The sequence below is a fragment of the Diceros bicornis genome, chromosome 36 (assembly GCF_020826845.1).
Source record: "Diceros bicornis minor isolate mBicDic1 chromosome 36, mDicBic1.mat.cur, whole genome shotgun sequence".
Lineage (NCBI taxonomy): Eukaryota > Metazoa > Chordata > Mammalia > Perissodactyla > Rhinocerotidae > Diceros > Diceros bicornis.
The window spans coordinates 24,680,489-24,693,951 of NC_080775.1; the positions used below are offsets into that span (position 1 = coordinate 24,680,489).

General features: G+C 36.8%; 1 protein-coding gene across 1 annotated transcript in view; it reads left to right on the forward strand.

The window, feature by feature from the left end:
* GPR158 (G protein-coupled receptor 158) overlaps positions 1–13,463 on the forward strand; it is a 373,712-nt gene that overhangs the window by 312,481 nt on the left and 47,768 nt on the right. The window contains exon 7 of the mRNA XM_058532588.1: positions 3,423–3,532. Within this exon, the coding sequence (XP_058388571.1) occupies positions 3,423–3,532 (110 nt within the window). The remainder of the gene's footprint in view (positions 1–3,422; positions 3,533–13,463) is intronic.

Here is a 13,463-nt window from a genome sequence, read left to right on the forward strand (position 1 = left end):
TGTAAAGCTCCTCTCGTCGTCTTCCTGGCTGTACCCATCCCCTCCACACTGCACAGCTTTCCCACAACCGTGCCTTCGTCCTGGGCTCCCTCCGCCGTCCTCTTTGCCTGCACCCTCCAACCTGGTCCTCCTTCCTGCCCTTGCTCAGATGTCCACCCTCCCAGGATAACTTCACTTGTTTCCACTGAGAATAATTTCCCTTTTCTCTGACTCCTCAGTGTGATGCAGTTCACAGTATAATAGCGTCTGTCGCCTCCCCCACACAGTAGAGCTGTATTGAGAAGCAGGGCAGGGTAGCTCTTATCAGCATGAACTCTGGAACCAAACTGCCTGGATTCAGATCCCAGCTCTGACGCTTCCTAGCTGTGTGACCCTGGGCACATCACTTAAATTCTCTGTGCTTCATTCCTCTTCCATAAAATAAAAGTCCCTACTGTATAAGGTATTGTGAGGGTTAAATGAGTAAATAATGCAAAAATGCTTAGTGTCTAGCAGTAGTTAAGTACTGTGTAACTATTTGGTATGATCATACTATTATTTTTATCATTTACATGTAATATCCACTCTTGTTAATTATAACTTCTTTGAGGACTTAATCCATATCTGATTTATTTTTATGGTTTCTAAATCCCTTACTGCCTAACACAGAGTAAATAAATACTGAATGTGTGAATTAGAATCATAATGAGTAGTGGACCCTGACCGGACTTTTCAAATAGTTTATTTTGAAGATAACATTTTCTTAATTAAGTTAGCTAATATAGACCATTCAGCAAATATTTAATATATGTAAATTTTCTGTGGGCAAAGCATAAAGAATATATGAAGCAGCACGCCTTCTCCAATTTTACATCTGGCTCAGAGAGACACCCATACAGCTAACTACAGTATAAGATAAGATAGAAAAAGTATACATTCAAAAAGCTATTGGAGGAATTCAAAAGGCTTGGCTGGCATGATTAGAAAAGAATTCATTGAGATGATGCAATGGGATGGTAACTTTTAGAACACAGCATATTTAAATCAACTCTCCTAATAATATTAGCCAATACTTATTGAATATTCACTGTACTTGGCACTGTGTTTATCATATTTAAACTTCAAAACAGTCCCATTTGGAAGTAACAGTGCTGTGTTCATTTTACAAATGAGGAAACTGAGGCATAGCAAGGCAATGTTAAGTAGTTTGTCAAAGTCATACAACTAATAAGAATAGACACAGGATGGGAACCCAAGGAGACTGAATTCAGAGCCTGTACTCTCCACGACCACACTACAAAATTAGGAGTTCTACTTCACTATTCGCGAGACTGTTTCTAACAATATATTTTATTAAATTCACTGGAATTTCATTTTCTATTTCTTTTTAAACTTATACCTCATCCATGGATGCTGGAAAACATTGACTTATTCTTTCATTTATTTCTGACTGACTCAGTCTTTCGCTTATAGTAACAAGTCTTGGAATTCTTCATCTGTGAAATAAAAGTTTAAAGCTATATCAGTAGTTCCCAAACAGTTCAAGAACAATTCTTTCTTTTAAAATAAAAAATCATGCAGACTTCTATATTATAGTTGTTCACCTCTGCTTATTTATTTCCTAGAGAGAGCTTTGTGTGCAATGTAAAACTTGGCAATAAGTCACAGGATTTTGCAGTCCCCAAGAATCCACTCTTCTAGAATAATCTCTAAGGCCATTTCTAGTGGAAATGCTTGAGATTTTATATATTCTAGACTTTAGGTCTCTATCTCTCTAGTTTCTAATATGTCATTTCTCTCTGCCATGAGAAGGAACACATATGCTCCCCTAATCCCTTAATCCTCTATCAAGTTTTTTCTATTTTTTTTCCCCTACGTCTTCCCTTCTTCCTTCAGCCCAGATTCCTTAATAAACAATAAAACTTACTTCGCAGAACTCGTAATTACTACTGGACTCCTCTGCAAAGGAATTATGTCTAAAACATATGAGCTAAAACTAGAATATAAATTTACAGAATTTTACTTTGATTTGTGAAAATAGTAAGTAAAAGAAAGATTTTTTAATATCAATTTTTGGATTAATCCAAGCAATTTTCAGAAATCAAATATGTATCTTCAGCATAGACCTAGTGAATTAGAAAATTGAGGACAAGTACTGTATATAAGTGAAAGAATAAAGTTGAAAATTTTTTGAAAATTTTTGACTTCAAGAGCAGACAAAGCAACATTATCTCCCATCCACACCTATTTTTACCTTTCTTTCATTTCTCCTTGACACCTTTGTCCAGTCTTTTTCCCACCCCTTAAGAATTAATTCTTAATGGTATTGTCAATACTTAGTTTAATATCTTTATATAGTAGAAATATTTGAGAAATGCCAGCATAGAGTTATAGGTGATGTCATTCTTGGTACTGCTGGAGAGTGGGGCTCCATTTGTAAGATATCAATAAGAAAATGTCTGCACCCCCCAAGTCTCCCAGCTCTGCTTTATGTTTCCCAATACTCACATCTTTGGGATGAAAAACCAAACTAACACTCAGCGTTTTAGGAGTGGGTATATTTTTCTGTTATGATGACCTTGCTCTACACAGAATCAGTTCAGGCCAGCTGCTCCAGCAGAAGAGTAGAAGTCTATGTTCTTCAACAGCATTAATCCTTTAGCTGTGCAGGGTTCCTTAGGCAGGGCCAAACCAATTCCTATTCTGTGAGGGCTTCCTCAAAACCACACAGCATACAAAAGGCCTTGCACATGCCTTTTGACCATCCCCCTGGAATTGGCCACTTGTTCCTTTGTGTCCCAGTGAACCTGCACAGATATTTATTGGAACACCTCTGCTGCTTTAATGCAATTTCTTGTTTACATATCTCTTTTCCTTTTCTTATTGGCCTAGTATACAGCATCTAGTATAGTGCCTGGCTCATGGTAAATGCTTAATTAATATTTGTAGAATGAAGACTCTGGAGTGAGAAGCCAGGAGTTAGTGAGGTTATTAAGCCAAGTACCAAGTGAAGTAATAAATATGGAGTGGTAGATTGACTGGCAGGGCAGTACAGGGTGGTCCTGTCAGGGCTGTTTCAGACAGGGGAAAGTATTACTAGAAGTGTGGAGACTGGAATAGGTAGGACTCCAATGGAAAACAGCAGTGGAAGCTAGCTTGGCTAGCCCATCTGGGGAATTAACATACCAAAGACTTAGAGACAATTGATAGAAACTCCTGAAAGTTAGAAGTAAAGAATTTAGACTTAATTTAAAAGCAATAGGGAGACTTTATGGTTTTGGGATTTGGACAAGGATCAAAATAATATTTTAAAGTTTTATTCAGATGGATGTATGCTTATATCAAAATTCATATGTTAAACATCAGATTATGAAATATCGATTTTATTCTGTGGGTCATCACTTGATCCTGAAGGTCTCTTTCTTTCTATTCTCATCCCACAGGTTGTTATTTTGTACTTTGAGCCAAGCACATTTCGCTGTATTCTCCTAAGATGGGTTCGTCTTCTCGGTTTTGCTACAGTTTATGGAACTGTCACTCTCAAGCTTCACAGGTATATCATATTTTATTACTTTTCATTCCCATGGGAGGATCAAAGTGTTCAGCTTAGCGTGTGATTGCAAGCTGGGTCAGCCACTTAAGTGGTTTGATTTCAAGAATTTAGATAGCAAGATGATATATATTTCTCATTTTCAAGGCAGTATTTTTAGGATTCTCTAGGAAAATCTCTAATACAACTGAATTTGAACAACATGCTTTAATAAAATGTGCCATTAGTTGTGGAAAGGTCAATTCTGAATAAAAAATAAGTTTAGAGTGAATGTGAAACAGCAGTTATTAGCTAAGAACAGGAATAAATATAGAGACAATATAGCTGAAATAATAATTCAGGTCCAGAGCGACCAAAGAATCCTATATAGCAGAATTCAGCAATGTGTTTATTAGACAAGATCTGCTGTCCTTCATTCCTAAATTCCATGCCCCAGGGTAATCCTGGTCCTATTCTAGGAGGGAAGCTCTAAAAGGTAATATTCTTGGCTTTCCTCCTTAACCAAGGTACTACAGTGATTAACCTTGTACATTGAGACTATTATAAATTCCCTTATGCTTTGTTTCAAAATCACCTACTTTTAAAAAATGCACATCGTAAATATTAGGAAGAAAGAATTGCCTATCCACAAAGTCTAGAGATGGCTGGAAATGATTCCAAGGTTTTTCCTTGCCCCCTCTTTCTTTCTCTCAAGTTTTCTTAACGTAGTGGTGCCAAAGAGCATAGGAGAGGAAATATAAATTTCTCCTGCAGGATAAAACTGCAGCTCTGTAGGGGAAACACTTTACACTGATGAGCTTTAAAGCTATTTTGATAACCACAGTAAGCCATTCATATTTTCATGCTAATTTGGCCATAAATGTTTCTCAATAAAAGTATTTTAATATGGCTCATACAATACTTTATCTTAGATGCCATAATATGTACGATATTTGTCTTTAAATATCCCCCATTTCAACTTTTTTTTAAATGTGATAATTTTACTATCTACTACATAAGAATCTACATTTCTTTTCCTATGTTTTTTGCTGGTACTTATTTACTGGAAATGCTCCAGAGTATCTTTTTGGAACAAATGTAATTATCCTTAACTCTCAAGATTCCTTTATTATATATGTCGTATAGTACCAAGAATATTGGACTGGATTTCAGGACATCCAGTTTAAATCTCAGTTTAGCCTCTAAAAAATCATAGGCCTCTATTTCCTATAGAAGGAAAGGAGTAGACCAATCTCTAATGTTCTTTCTGACGTGCACTTTTTTCTTTCCACATCACAGCACTCTTTGCTCTTCTATCTGATTCTTCAAATACCTTCTAGTTTCCATTCTTTATATGACAGCTGTTTTTCAACTGGTGTTCACCAAAGGAAACGAGAAATCATTGACAGCCAATAGTGGACAATAAGCCTTCTAGAAATCCTTAAAGAATGGGTAGCCTTTTGAGACTTGAGAATGACCTCTCTCCTTAGGGGTCTAGCACTCAGTTTCTATTGGGTCCTCTATTATGTAATACAGTTTGCTTATTTGATTGTCTTCTTCACTTTTACCTCACTTACCTTCTCCTTGGAGCGAGCGCTTACCACTGACTCCCCAGCTCTTAGCACAATGACTGACCCATGGGAGGTGTTTCATACCAGTAGTTGATGAGTGAATGAATAAAAATGTCAGATGCAGACTTGGAAGCTGCTTCCCACAGTTCTCTCCACACATGAAACGTTCATATTCCCCTGACTCACTGTGTGTCCTCCAGTGTCTTGAACATGTAACACTGTGGTCTGCAAGAGGCTATTTGGTGGGACGCAAACACAGTTTTAAATAGCATTGAATCAGATAGTGAGAAAATTACTTCCATTCAGCTTCTTTCAATCTTTCTGATCATTTCCAGGAGAATAATTAGTTTGGAACTCATAGGTCTGTAACACCTGCCAAACCCTGCTAATCTTCCGTTACAACATAGAGGGGCCTCACAGTTTTCGTTACAGTGCTGTCTAGATAAAATTTATTAACTCTGTTTCAGTGTATTTATTTTCATAGTTATTTTCTATTTATGGGTTGTCTATCAATTTTTCATTAAAAGTAGCAATATAAAGTTTCCTTTCAAATATTTTAAAGCAATAAATACAAATTCATTTAAAGAATATGTTAGCTGTTGCACCGATATAGCAGAGATCTTGAGGGTGGCATGCAAATGATTGGAATTTGGGAAACCAGATGACTTTATCATTCTTTTGTTTGTTTTAAGGACTGAAGTTAAAACTGTTTTCTCTCTATGTGTCTCTAGAACTCATTGCGGTGACAAATTACCCCAGTGACGGCTTAAATTGAGTGGAAACTATTTCTAATTTAATGAGCTGAATTATTCTTATCCTGTCTGAACCATATGGCTTTATATTGTATTCTGGGTTTTTTTCCATATTGCTTACACTTAACTGATCCCAGTATTGTTTATGTCTATAAACTGAACAATCAGCATCCCAGAGGAATGTGAGCAACCTGATGGAAGTGACTGGCTGAAACAGCTTTGTATTCCCCATTCTTAGTGCTGCATCTTGCTCATATTGTGTATACAGATGCTTGTTAAATGAGCGCATGGGTAGATAGTTGTAGGGAATGGAGCTGTAAGAAGTGTCTTTGGTTGGTATCTCTTAGAGTCAAGCAAATGTGGCCCTGAAGAAAGGACTTCTAAGATTTTGTAGTAACACAATAGAGAGGAAAGAGATAACTCCTAACAAATCCAAATTTGAATTTCATTTCTGCCATTATTTATACCACCAAGAATAAATTACTTTAACGTCTGAGAATCACCTTTCTCACCTCACCTGTAAAGTTGTAGTAAAAATTAAACATGATTGGAACATATGTAAATGTGTCAAGTAGGGGGTTTTGGTTGCAAACCACAGGCACTGACTATGGCTAAGTTAAGCAAAAAGGGAATTGGTTGGAAGGATATGGGGAAGGTCACAGAACTGAAGGGAAAGCTAAAGAACCAGGCTTTGGAGGACCTGACCCAAGGTAGCTTGAGGGATCAAGGTAGCATGGGCTAAGAGATAATGTTCCTTGAATGCCATAGTCTCATTTTCATAGGAACTGCATCTTCTATTTCAAGATGTAAAAAAAAGTAAATCCTACCTGTCTAGACAGAAAATTCTGAGGAAATTATCAGTACTGATATACAAAATGACTGTTATAGTCCCTTGAGAATAGGACAGGCAAGAAAGACCTGAGATTTTGTTTTATTTCAACCATTTCCCTCAAGGCTTAGTAAAATTATTGAACATTTCTTTCTCCATCTCCTGGTCTCTCTCTGATTGGTTATAGTATTTACAGAATTCCAGTAGCTCTGAAAATTTGAATCAAATATGAAAAAGGAGCAGGATCTTACTCTGTCACCGGAAATTACACCATTAGCCTGGAACAGAAGCTTAAAGGTTTCATTCACTTTTACCAAACCTCCCACTTTTTTATTTAGTGGTCCCTCCCCACATTTGAGAGTCATACAGCCGAAGACTACCATACCAATCCAAAGAAAAATTGCAGAAGAGTCCTTTGTTTATTAACAGTGCAGTACAGGGGTGTAACAAGCTGGGGGCAGGGATGAAACTGGTCCTCTCCTTGAGGGAGGAGTATTTTGTCACTGACATTTAGAATCACCCTCACATGGTGGTGGCAAAAAGCAGACCAACTTTTTGTTGTCTTTATTATTGCCTTAAATTCTCTGCAGACAAATCTCCCCTTTGTTACCTGCACCCAGGGCAGACCAGTCCCACCGGCCCACCTCCTTGGCAGGCCGCTCATGTAACTTATTTGAAACTGAAACTGTTTCTTCCTCTTTGAAGAAAGCAAGAAGGGAGAATGGTACAGGTTTTAGCTAGTCACTATGGATCATAAGGAGCTGAAGTAGGCAAAAATGAGGAAAGTTCATTTATAAAAAGGAGTTTCCTTCAGTAACCATAAATATGTCTGACTTAGTACATGAATTATGGAGGATGAATCTAAAAGTACATCTAGCCCTTCCATGGATACATGGTTCACAGAATGCTTGCTAAGCTAGGTGTGTTTGTTTTAGGCGACTTGGGAGGGCGATATCTCTAGGCTCAGAAAAGCCAAGTGTATTATTCAGGAGGCAAAATGAGGAAATGTTTTTAAATGAAAGGGGGTGGAGAGGGATTAAGAAACTTAATGCTAAAAGAACATTTTCCTATTCCCTGTAATATGGTTTCTGAAAACACATTGCCTTTTCCTTTTTCTAAGGCTAATGAAGAAAAAAAACAAAAGATTTTTTTTGTACTATATTTAAAATGAATACTTAAGCAAGCTGCAAAAAAAGCCTTCTCCTGGCTCTGGACTAGGGATTTTCATTTCATGCATTATTCAGTGCTCCTTGCTCTGGATACAACACAGTACATAGCAGCTTTCTCCACTGTCCTCATTAGCACAAAATATTTACGGTTTGTGGGAAGGTTTTTATACACATATTTTAGTTTGTCTCCTAGTAAATTTTAAAAAGTGATTGGAAGTTATTTATATTTATTTATTTATTATGTATTCTTATAAGGCTATATAAAATACAGTAAGATATCTTAAATTTTTTAAAGAGCAAAAGAAAGAAAAGCAAGTGTGTGACTCTATAGAAAAGTTAAGAGCTTGTAGCAAAATGAAGATTGTCTCTTTAGCTTAACTTGTGATAAGCACTGAGTGGCAGGGAATTTGAGATGGAGCCTTAGGCAAATGCCTGAAGTCCAGTTTTTGTACTTTGTCTATTAAGTGTAGACCTATCTGCTTTAACAGAGCATTGAACAAGGTGTTGATTAACCCTCATTTACAAACGGCAAAAAAATAATAACCTTTCTTCTTAGGTGGCTAAGAAAATGCCTATGGGCATGCACAAAATTCTTCTAGAAGTCTTCTTTGTTTTACCCCAGCACACAGACGAATGGTGTTTAAGGTCCCAAATCATGACCCAAAGGGTTTTAACATGAAGCAATTTCAAAACAGTTTTAGCCAGTTACCCACCTCAGTCAAAATAATATATCAGATGCCCTAGAGAAAAACGACAGGCTTAAGATGAATTCTTAGAGAATAAAGGTTTCAAGTTGATGTTTCAGAACTATCTCTAATACTGGCATTTTAAGAAATTTAAAAGAAAATTAGATTAGTAAATGACTTGACTTACTCTTTTCCTGTTTCTTAACTCACTAAGTGCTACCCTGGACTTTGTGAGGTTAAGATGTAAACAATTTCCCTGGACATATTTTACCACTTTAAATTGTGCTTAATGAAACGGGAAAGATCAAAACTCATTTGGCTCTTAACAATATAAATTTACTTCATAATTTCATTAACTCAGGAAGAATGGGTATGGAATGTGACATAAAAACTCGTGCCAATGCACAGAATGATTTGTGGGGATTTTTGCTCTCCTGATTCTAATTAATTTTCAGAAAATGTGTGGTTATATGCCTTAGCTTTGCAGACCCTACTTTTTTGTCATTTTCATCACTCATATGCTTGGATGGACCTAGGAGAAGGACGGCCCTTGAAAAGCTGAGAAATGAGCGTATCGCACACTCCCGCTTCTCCTTCCTGCGCTCATCTTCCCTTTCTCGGCGTGTTTGTAGTCTGTCCCGGAGCCTCAGTCCTGTGGGACTTTGATAGAGCTAGCCATTATGAATGGCCCTCCCAGAAACCGTGAAAACAAAATCTCCTAAACTCCAATGAGTTATCTTTTGTTATAAAATCTCCGACTAGCTAGAGGACGAGACAGTTTCCTCCACCCATTCCTCCTCCCCTGCCCATTCCTCCTCTCCCTGCCCATTCCACCTCTCCCTGCCCATTCCCCCTCACCCGCCCATTCCCCCTCACCCTGCCCATTCCCCCTCTCCCGCCCATTCCCCCTCTCCCGCCCATTCCCCCTCACCCGCCCATTCCCCCTCACCCGCCCATTCCCCCTCTCCCTGCCCATTCCCCCTCTCCCTGCCCACTCCTCCTCACCCGCCCACTCCCCCTCACCCGCCCATTCCCCCTCTCCCTGCCCATTCCCCCTCACCCGCCCATTCCCCCTCACCTGCCCATTCTAATGATTTCTCGTCACACCGCCATGTCTAGCTTCCTGAAGAACGTCTGCTGAACTGACCTAAATACTATTAATTGTGTTGGTATACTCATATCACTTTCAGAACCTAATTAAGGATTCTGCCTTGAATAGCTCCATTTATAAATTAATGTGTTCAGTATAGTCTATTTATATGAAGTAATAGATTTGGGAAATATAAGCATATTGATAAAAGATCATATGTCTTTTATTAACTAGAAGTCTGTATTCATATAAAACTTGTAACATCAATGAGTACCATTTCAATGAAATTAGAAATAAAAGCAAAATTCATTTTTAAACTGTTCTTATATTTCAGAATGTATTAAATATTAGACATGAATAAAATGCATCTCATTCAGAAAACTAAAGAGGCTTAAAGCTTTACTTATTTTGTCTGATTTCAGATGTCCTACTTGATTTGTTTTATGACACATAACTTTGAAATAAATTTAATGTGTAACATCTACGTTTGAAGCTTTCCAATATTGAGCTTCTCTTTTTTATTTTGTTTTTTATATGTACATATACATGCTCTAATTTCTAATTACAGCATCAGTATTTTATGTCTAGATTTCTAGAAAGAGGTTTGCATTAGAATATATAGTTTAGGGGCTATGTGCCACATTTGAAACATGGGATTTTTTTGTGCCTGGGTTGTTATGGTTTCTATTTGTATATGTGTGTGTACATATGTGTGTGTGTTAATCAACTTTCAAGTGACAAATAAAAACCCATCTGGTAATTCAGAATTAGTACTTCTCACACTATAGCAGATAAATACTTTATCCTAATGTTCTTTGTTAGCACCTAACAAATCTTGTATGTTCTCAAGTGGAAATATTTCTTTTCCTTATGTGAAGTAGGTGTAAGAGAACGAGTGGGAAATGAGATTAATTCATTTATGCAGCAAAAAGAAGGGCAGCCAGGTTTCTTTAAAGGCCAAGGTGAGACAGTCTGCTTCTGCAGGCTGTTTGCTGTCATCACCTGCCTGCTGTTGTCTGGGCCCGGAGGCAGGGGCTCAGCTTGTGTCATTGTATAGATACACCTATGTCCCTTCTAATGCACCATCAGCTCCCCTGGCCTCTGGTTACTCTGCTACCCCTCACCTAGTGTTCGCATATGTCCAGTCCAAAATACCTAAGTTGTTTTCATTTTCATTCTTTTCAAAATAATTTCTAATTTGATTTATTCTTTGACCCACAGGTTATTTAGAAGCATTATTTAGTTTCCAAATACTTGAGAGATTTTCCGTAAATCTTTCTGTTTTTGATTTCTAATTTAACTCCATGTGGTCAGAGCACATACTTTGTATGAGTTGAACCCTCTTAAATTTGTTGAGACTTGTTTTATGGCCCAGAATATGATCTATCTTGATAAATGTTCCATGGGCACATGGAAGAATGTGACTTCTGCTGTTTGGGGGTTGTTCAATAATGTTGTTCAAGTCTTTTAGATCCTTACTAATTTTCTCTCTACTTGTTCTGTTGATATTGAGAGGGTGGTTTGAAATTTCTTATTTGCCTTCTTCTCCCACAGTTCTTTCAGTTTTTGCTTTATGTATTTTGAAGTTATGTTCTTAGATGCATAAACATTTAGAGTTGTTACATCCTCTTCATGGGTTGACTCTGTTGTCATTATGAAATGACCTTCATTATCCCTGGTAATATTCTTTGCTCTGAAATCTACTTTGTCTAATATTAACATAGCCACTCCAGATTTCTTTTCATTAGTGTTAGCATGGTATATCTTTTTTCCATCATTTTACTTTTAACCTATTTTTGTCTTATATTTAAAATGCATTTCTCATAGAAAGCATATAGTTGGGCCTTGCTTTTTTTAATCTAATCTGACAATCTCTGCCTTTTAATTTATGTATTTAGACTACTTTCCTTTAAATATGACTGTTGATAAGTTTGTGGTGTTAGATAATATTACCTGTGCTCCTTCTAATGTGCCATTGGCTCACTTGACCTCTGGTTGCTCTAATGTTCATCTAAAGCCCAAAATAGAATTCACAGGTGTCCAGTCCAAAAGATCAAAGTTGAGCTAAAAAGGAGTTTAATAGAAGAGCACAACTATTCTAGAAATTTCTAATAGACCAAACTACCAAAACTCACTCAAGAGGAAATAGAAAATCTGAAGAGACATGAAACAAGTAAAGACCTTGAATTAGTAATCAAAACCCTTCCCAGATACACACAAAAAGGACCAGTACTAGATGGTTTCGCTGATGAATTATACTAAAGCTTTAAAGAAGAGTTAATACCAATTCTTCAGAAACCATTCTGAAAAATAGAAGATGAGGCACCACTTTCCTCCCATTCTAAGAGGCCAGTGTTACCCTGATACCAAAACCAGACAAATACATCACAAGAAAACGAAACTACAGACCAATATCTCTTATGAATGTAGACTCAAAACCTCAACAAAATACTAGCAAAAGGAATCCAGCAATCTCTAAAAAGGATTATTTGTCATGAGTAGGTGGGATTTAACCCAGGAATGCAAGTGGTTCCACATACAAAAATCAATGAGTGTAATAGAATATATTAATACAATAAAGGACAAACACCACACGACCAGATCAACAATGCAGAAAAAGCATTTGACAAAAATCTAACATACTCTCATGATACGTACACTCAACAAACTAGGAATGGAAGGGAACCTCTCACTCTGATAAAAGCCATCTCTGAAAAACCCACAGCTGACGTCTCGCTTAATGAGGAAAGACTGAAGGCTTTCCCGCTGAGACCAGGAATAAGACAAGAATGTGGGCTCTTGCTGCTTCTATTCAACGCTGTTCTGAAAGTTCTCACCTGAGCAATTAAGCCCCAAAAGAAATAAAAGGTATTCAGATAGAAGGAAGACGTCAACTTTTGGCAGTTAACATGATCTTCTATAGACAAAATCCTAAGGAATCCACTAAAAGATTATTAGAATTAATAAACAGATTTAACAATGCTGCGGTATACAAGATCTACATGCGAAAATCAGTTGTATTTCTACACACTAGCAACAAACAAACTGAAACTGAAATTAAGGGGAAAATTCCATTCACAATAGCATTATAATATATAATATAAAATATGCAGGAATAAATTTAGCAACAGAGCCACTAGACAGGCACTCTAAAGACTACCAAACATTGTTGAATGAAATTAAAGAAGATTTAAATAAATGGAAAGACATCCTTGTTCACAGTTTGGAAAACTTAGTATTGTTAAGATTGTAGAACTCTGCAAATTGATTCAATCGAATCCCTGTTAAAATCACAGCTGGCTTTTTTGCAGAAATTGACAAGCTGATCTTAAAATTCATATGGAAATGTAAAGTGCCCAGAATAGCCAAAATAATTTTAAAAGAGAAGAACAAAGTTGGAGGACTCACACTACCTGATTTTAAAACATACTCCAAAGCTATAGCAATCAAGACAGTATGATACTGGCATAGGAAGAGACATATAGATCAATGCTAGATATTCCCAGGCAAAAGAATGAAGTTGGACCTCTACCTTACACCTTGTACAAAAATTAATTCCAAATGGATCAAAGACCTAAATGTAAGAGCTAAAACTATGAAGCTCTTAGAAGGAAACATAGGTATAAATATTCATAATCTTGGAGAGATACTAAAATCACAAGCAACAAAAGAAAAAATAGATAAATTGACTTCATAAAAATTAAAAACTTTTGTGCTTTCAGGAAAGTGAAAAGAAAACTGACAGAATGGGAGAAAATATTTGCAAATTATATATCTGATAAGGGTCTGGTATACAGAATATATAAAGAATTATTACAACTCAACAACTAAAGGACAGACAATCCAGTTTTAAAAATG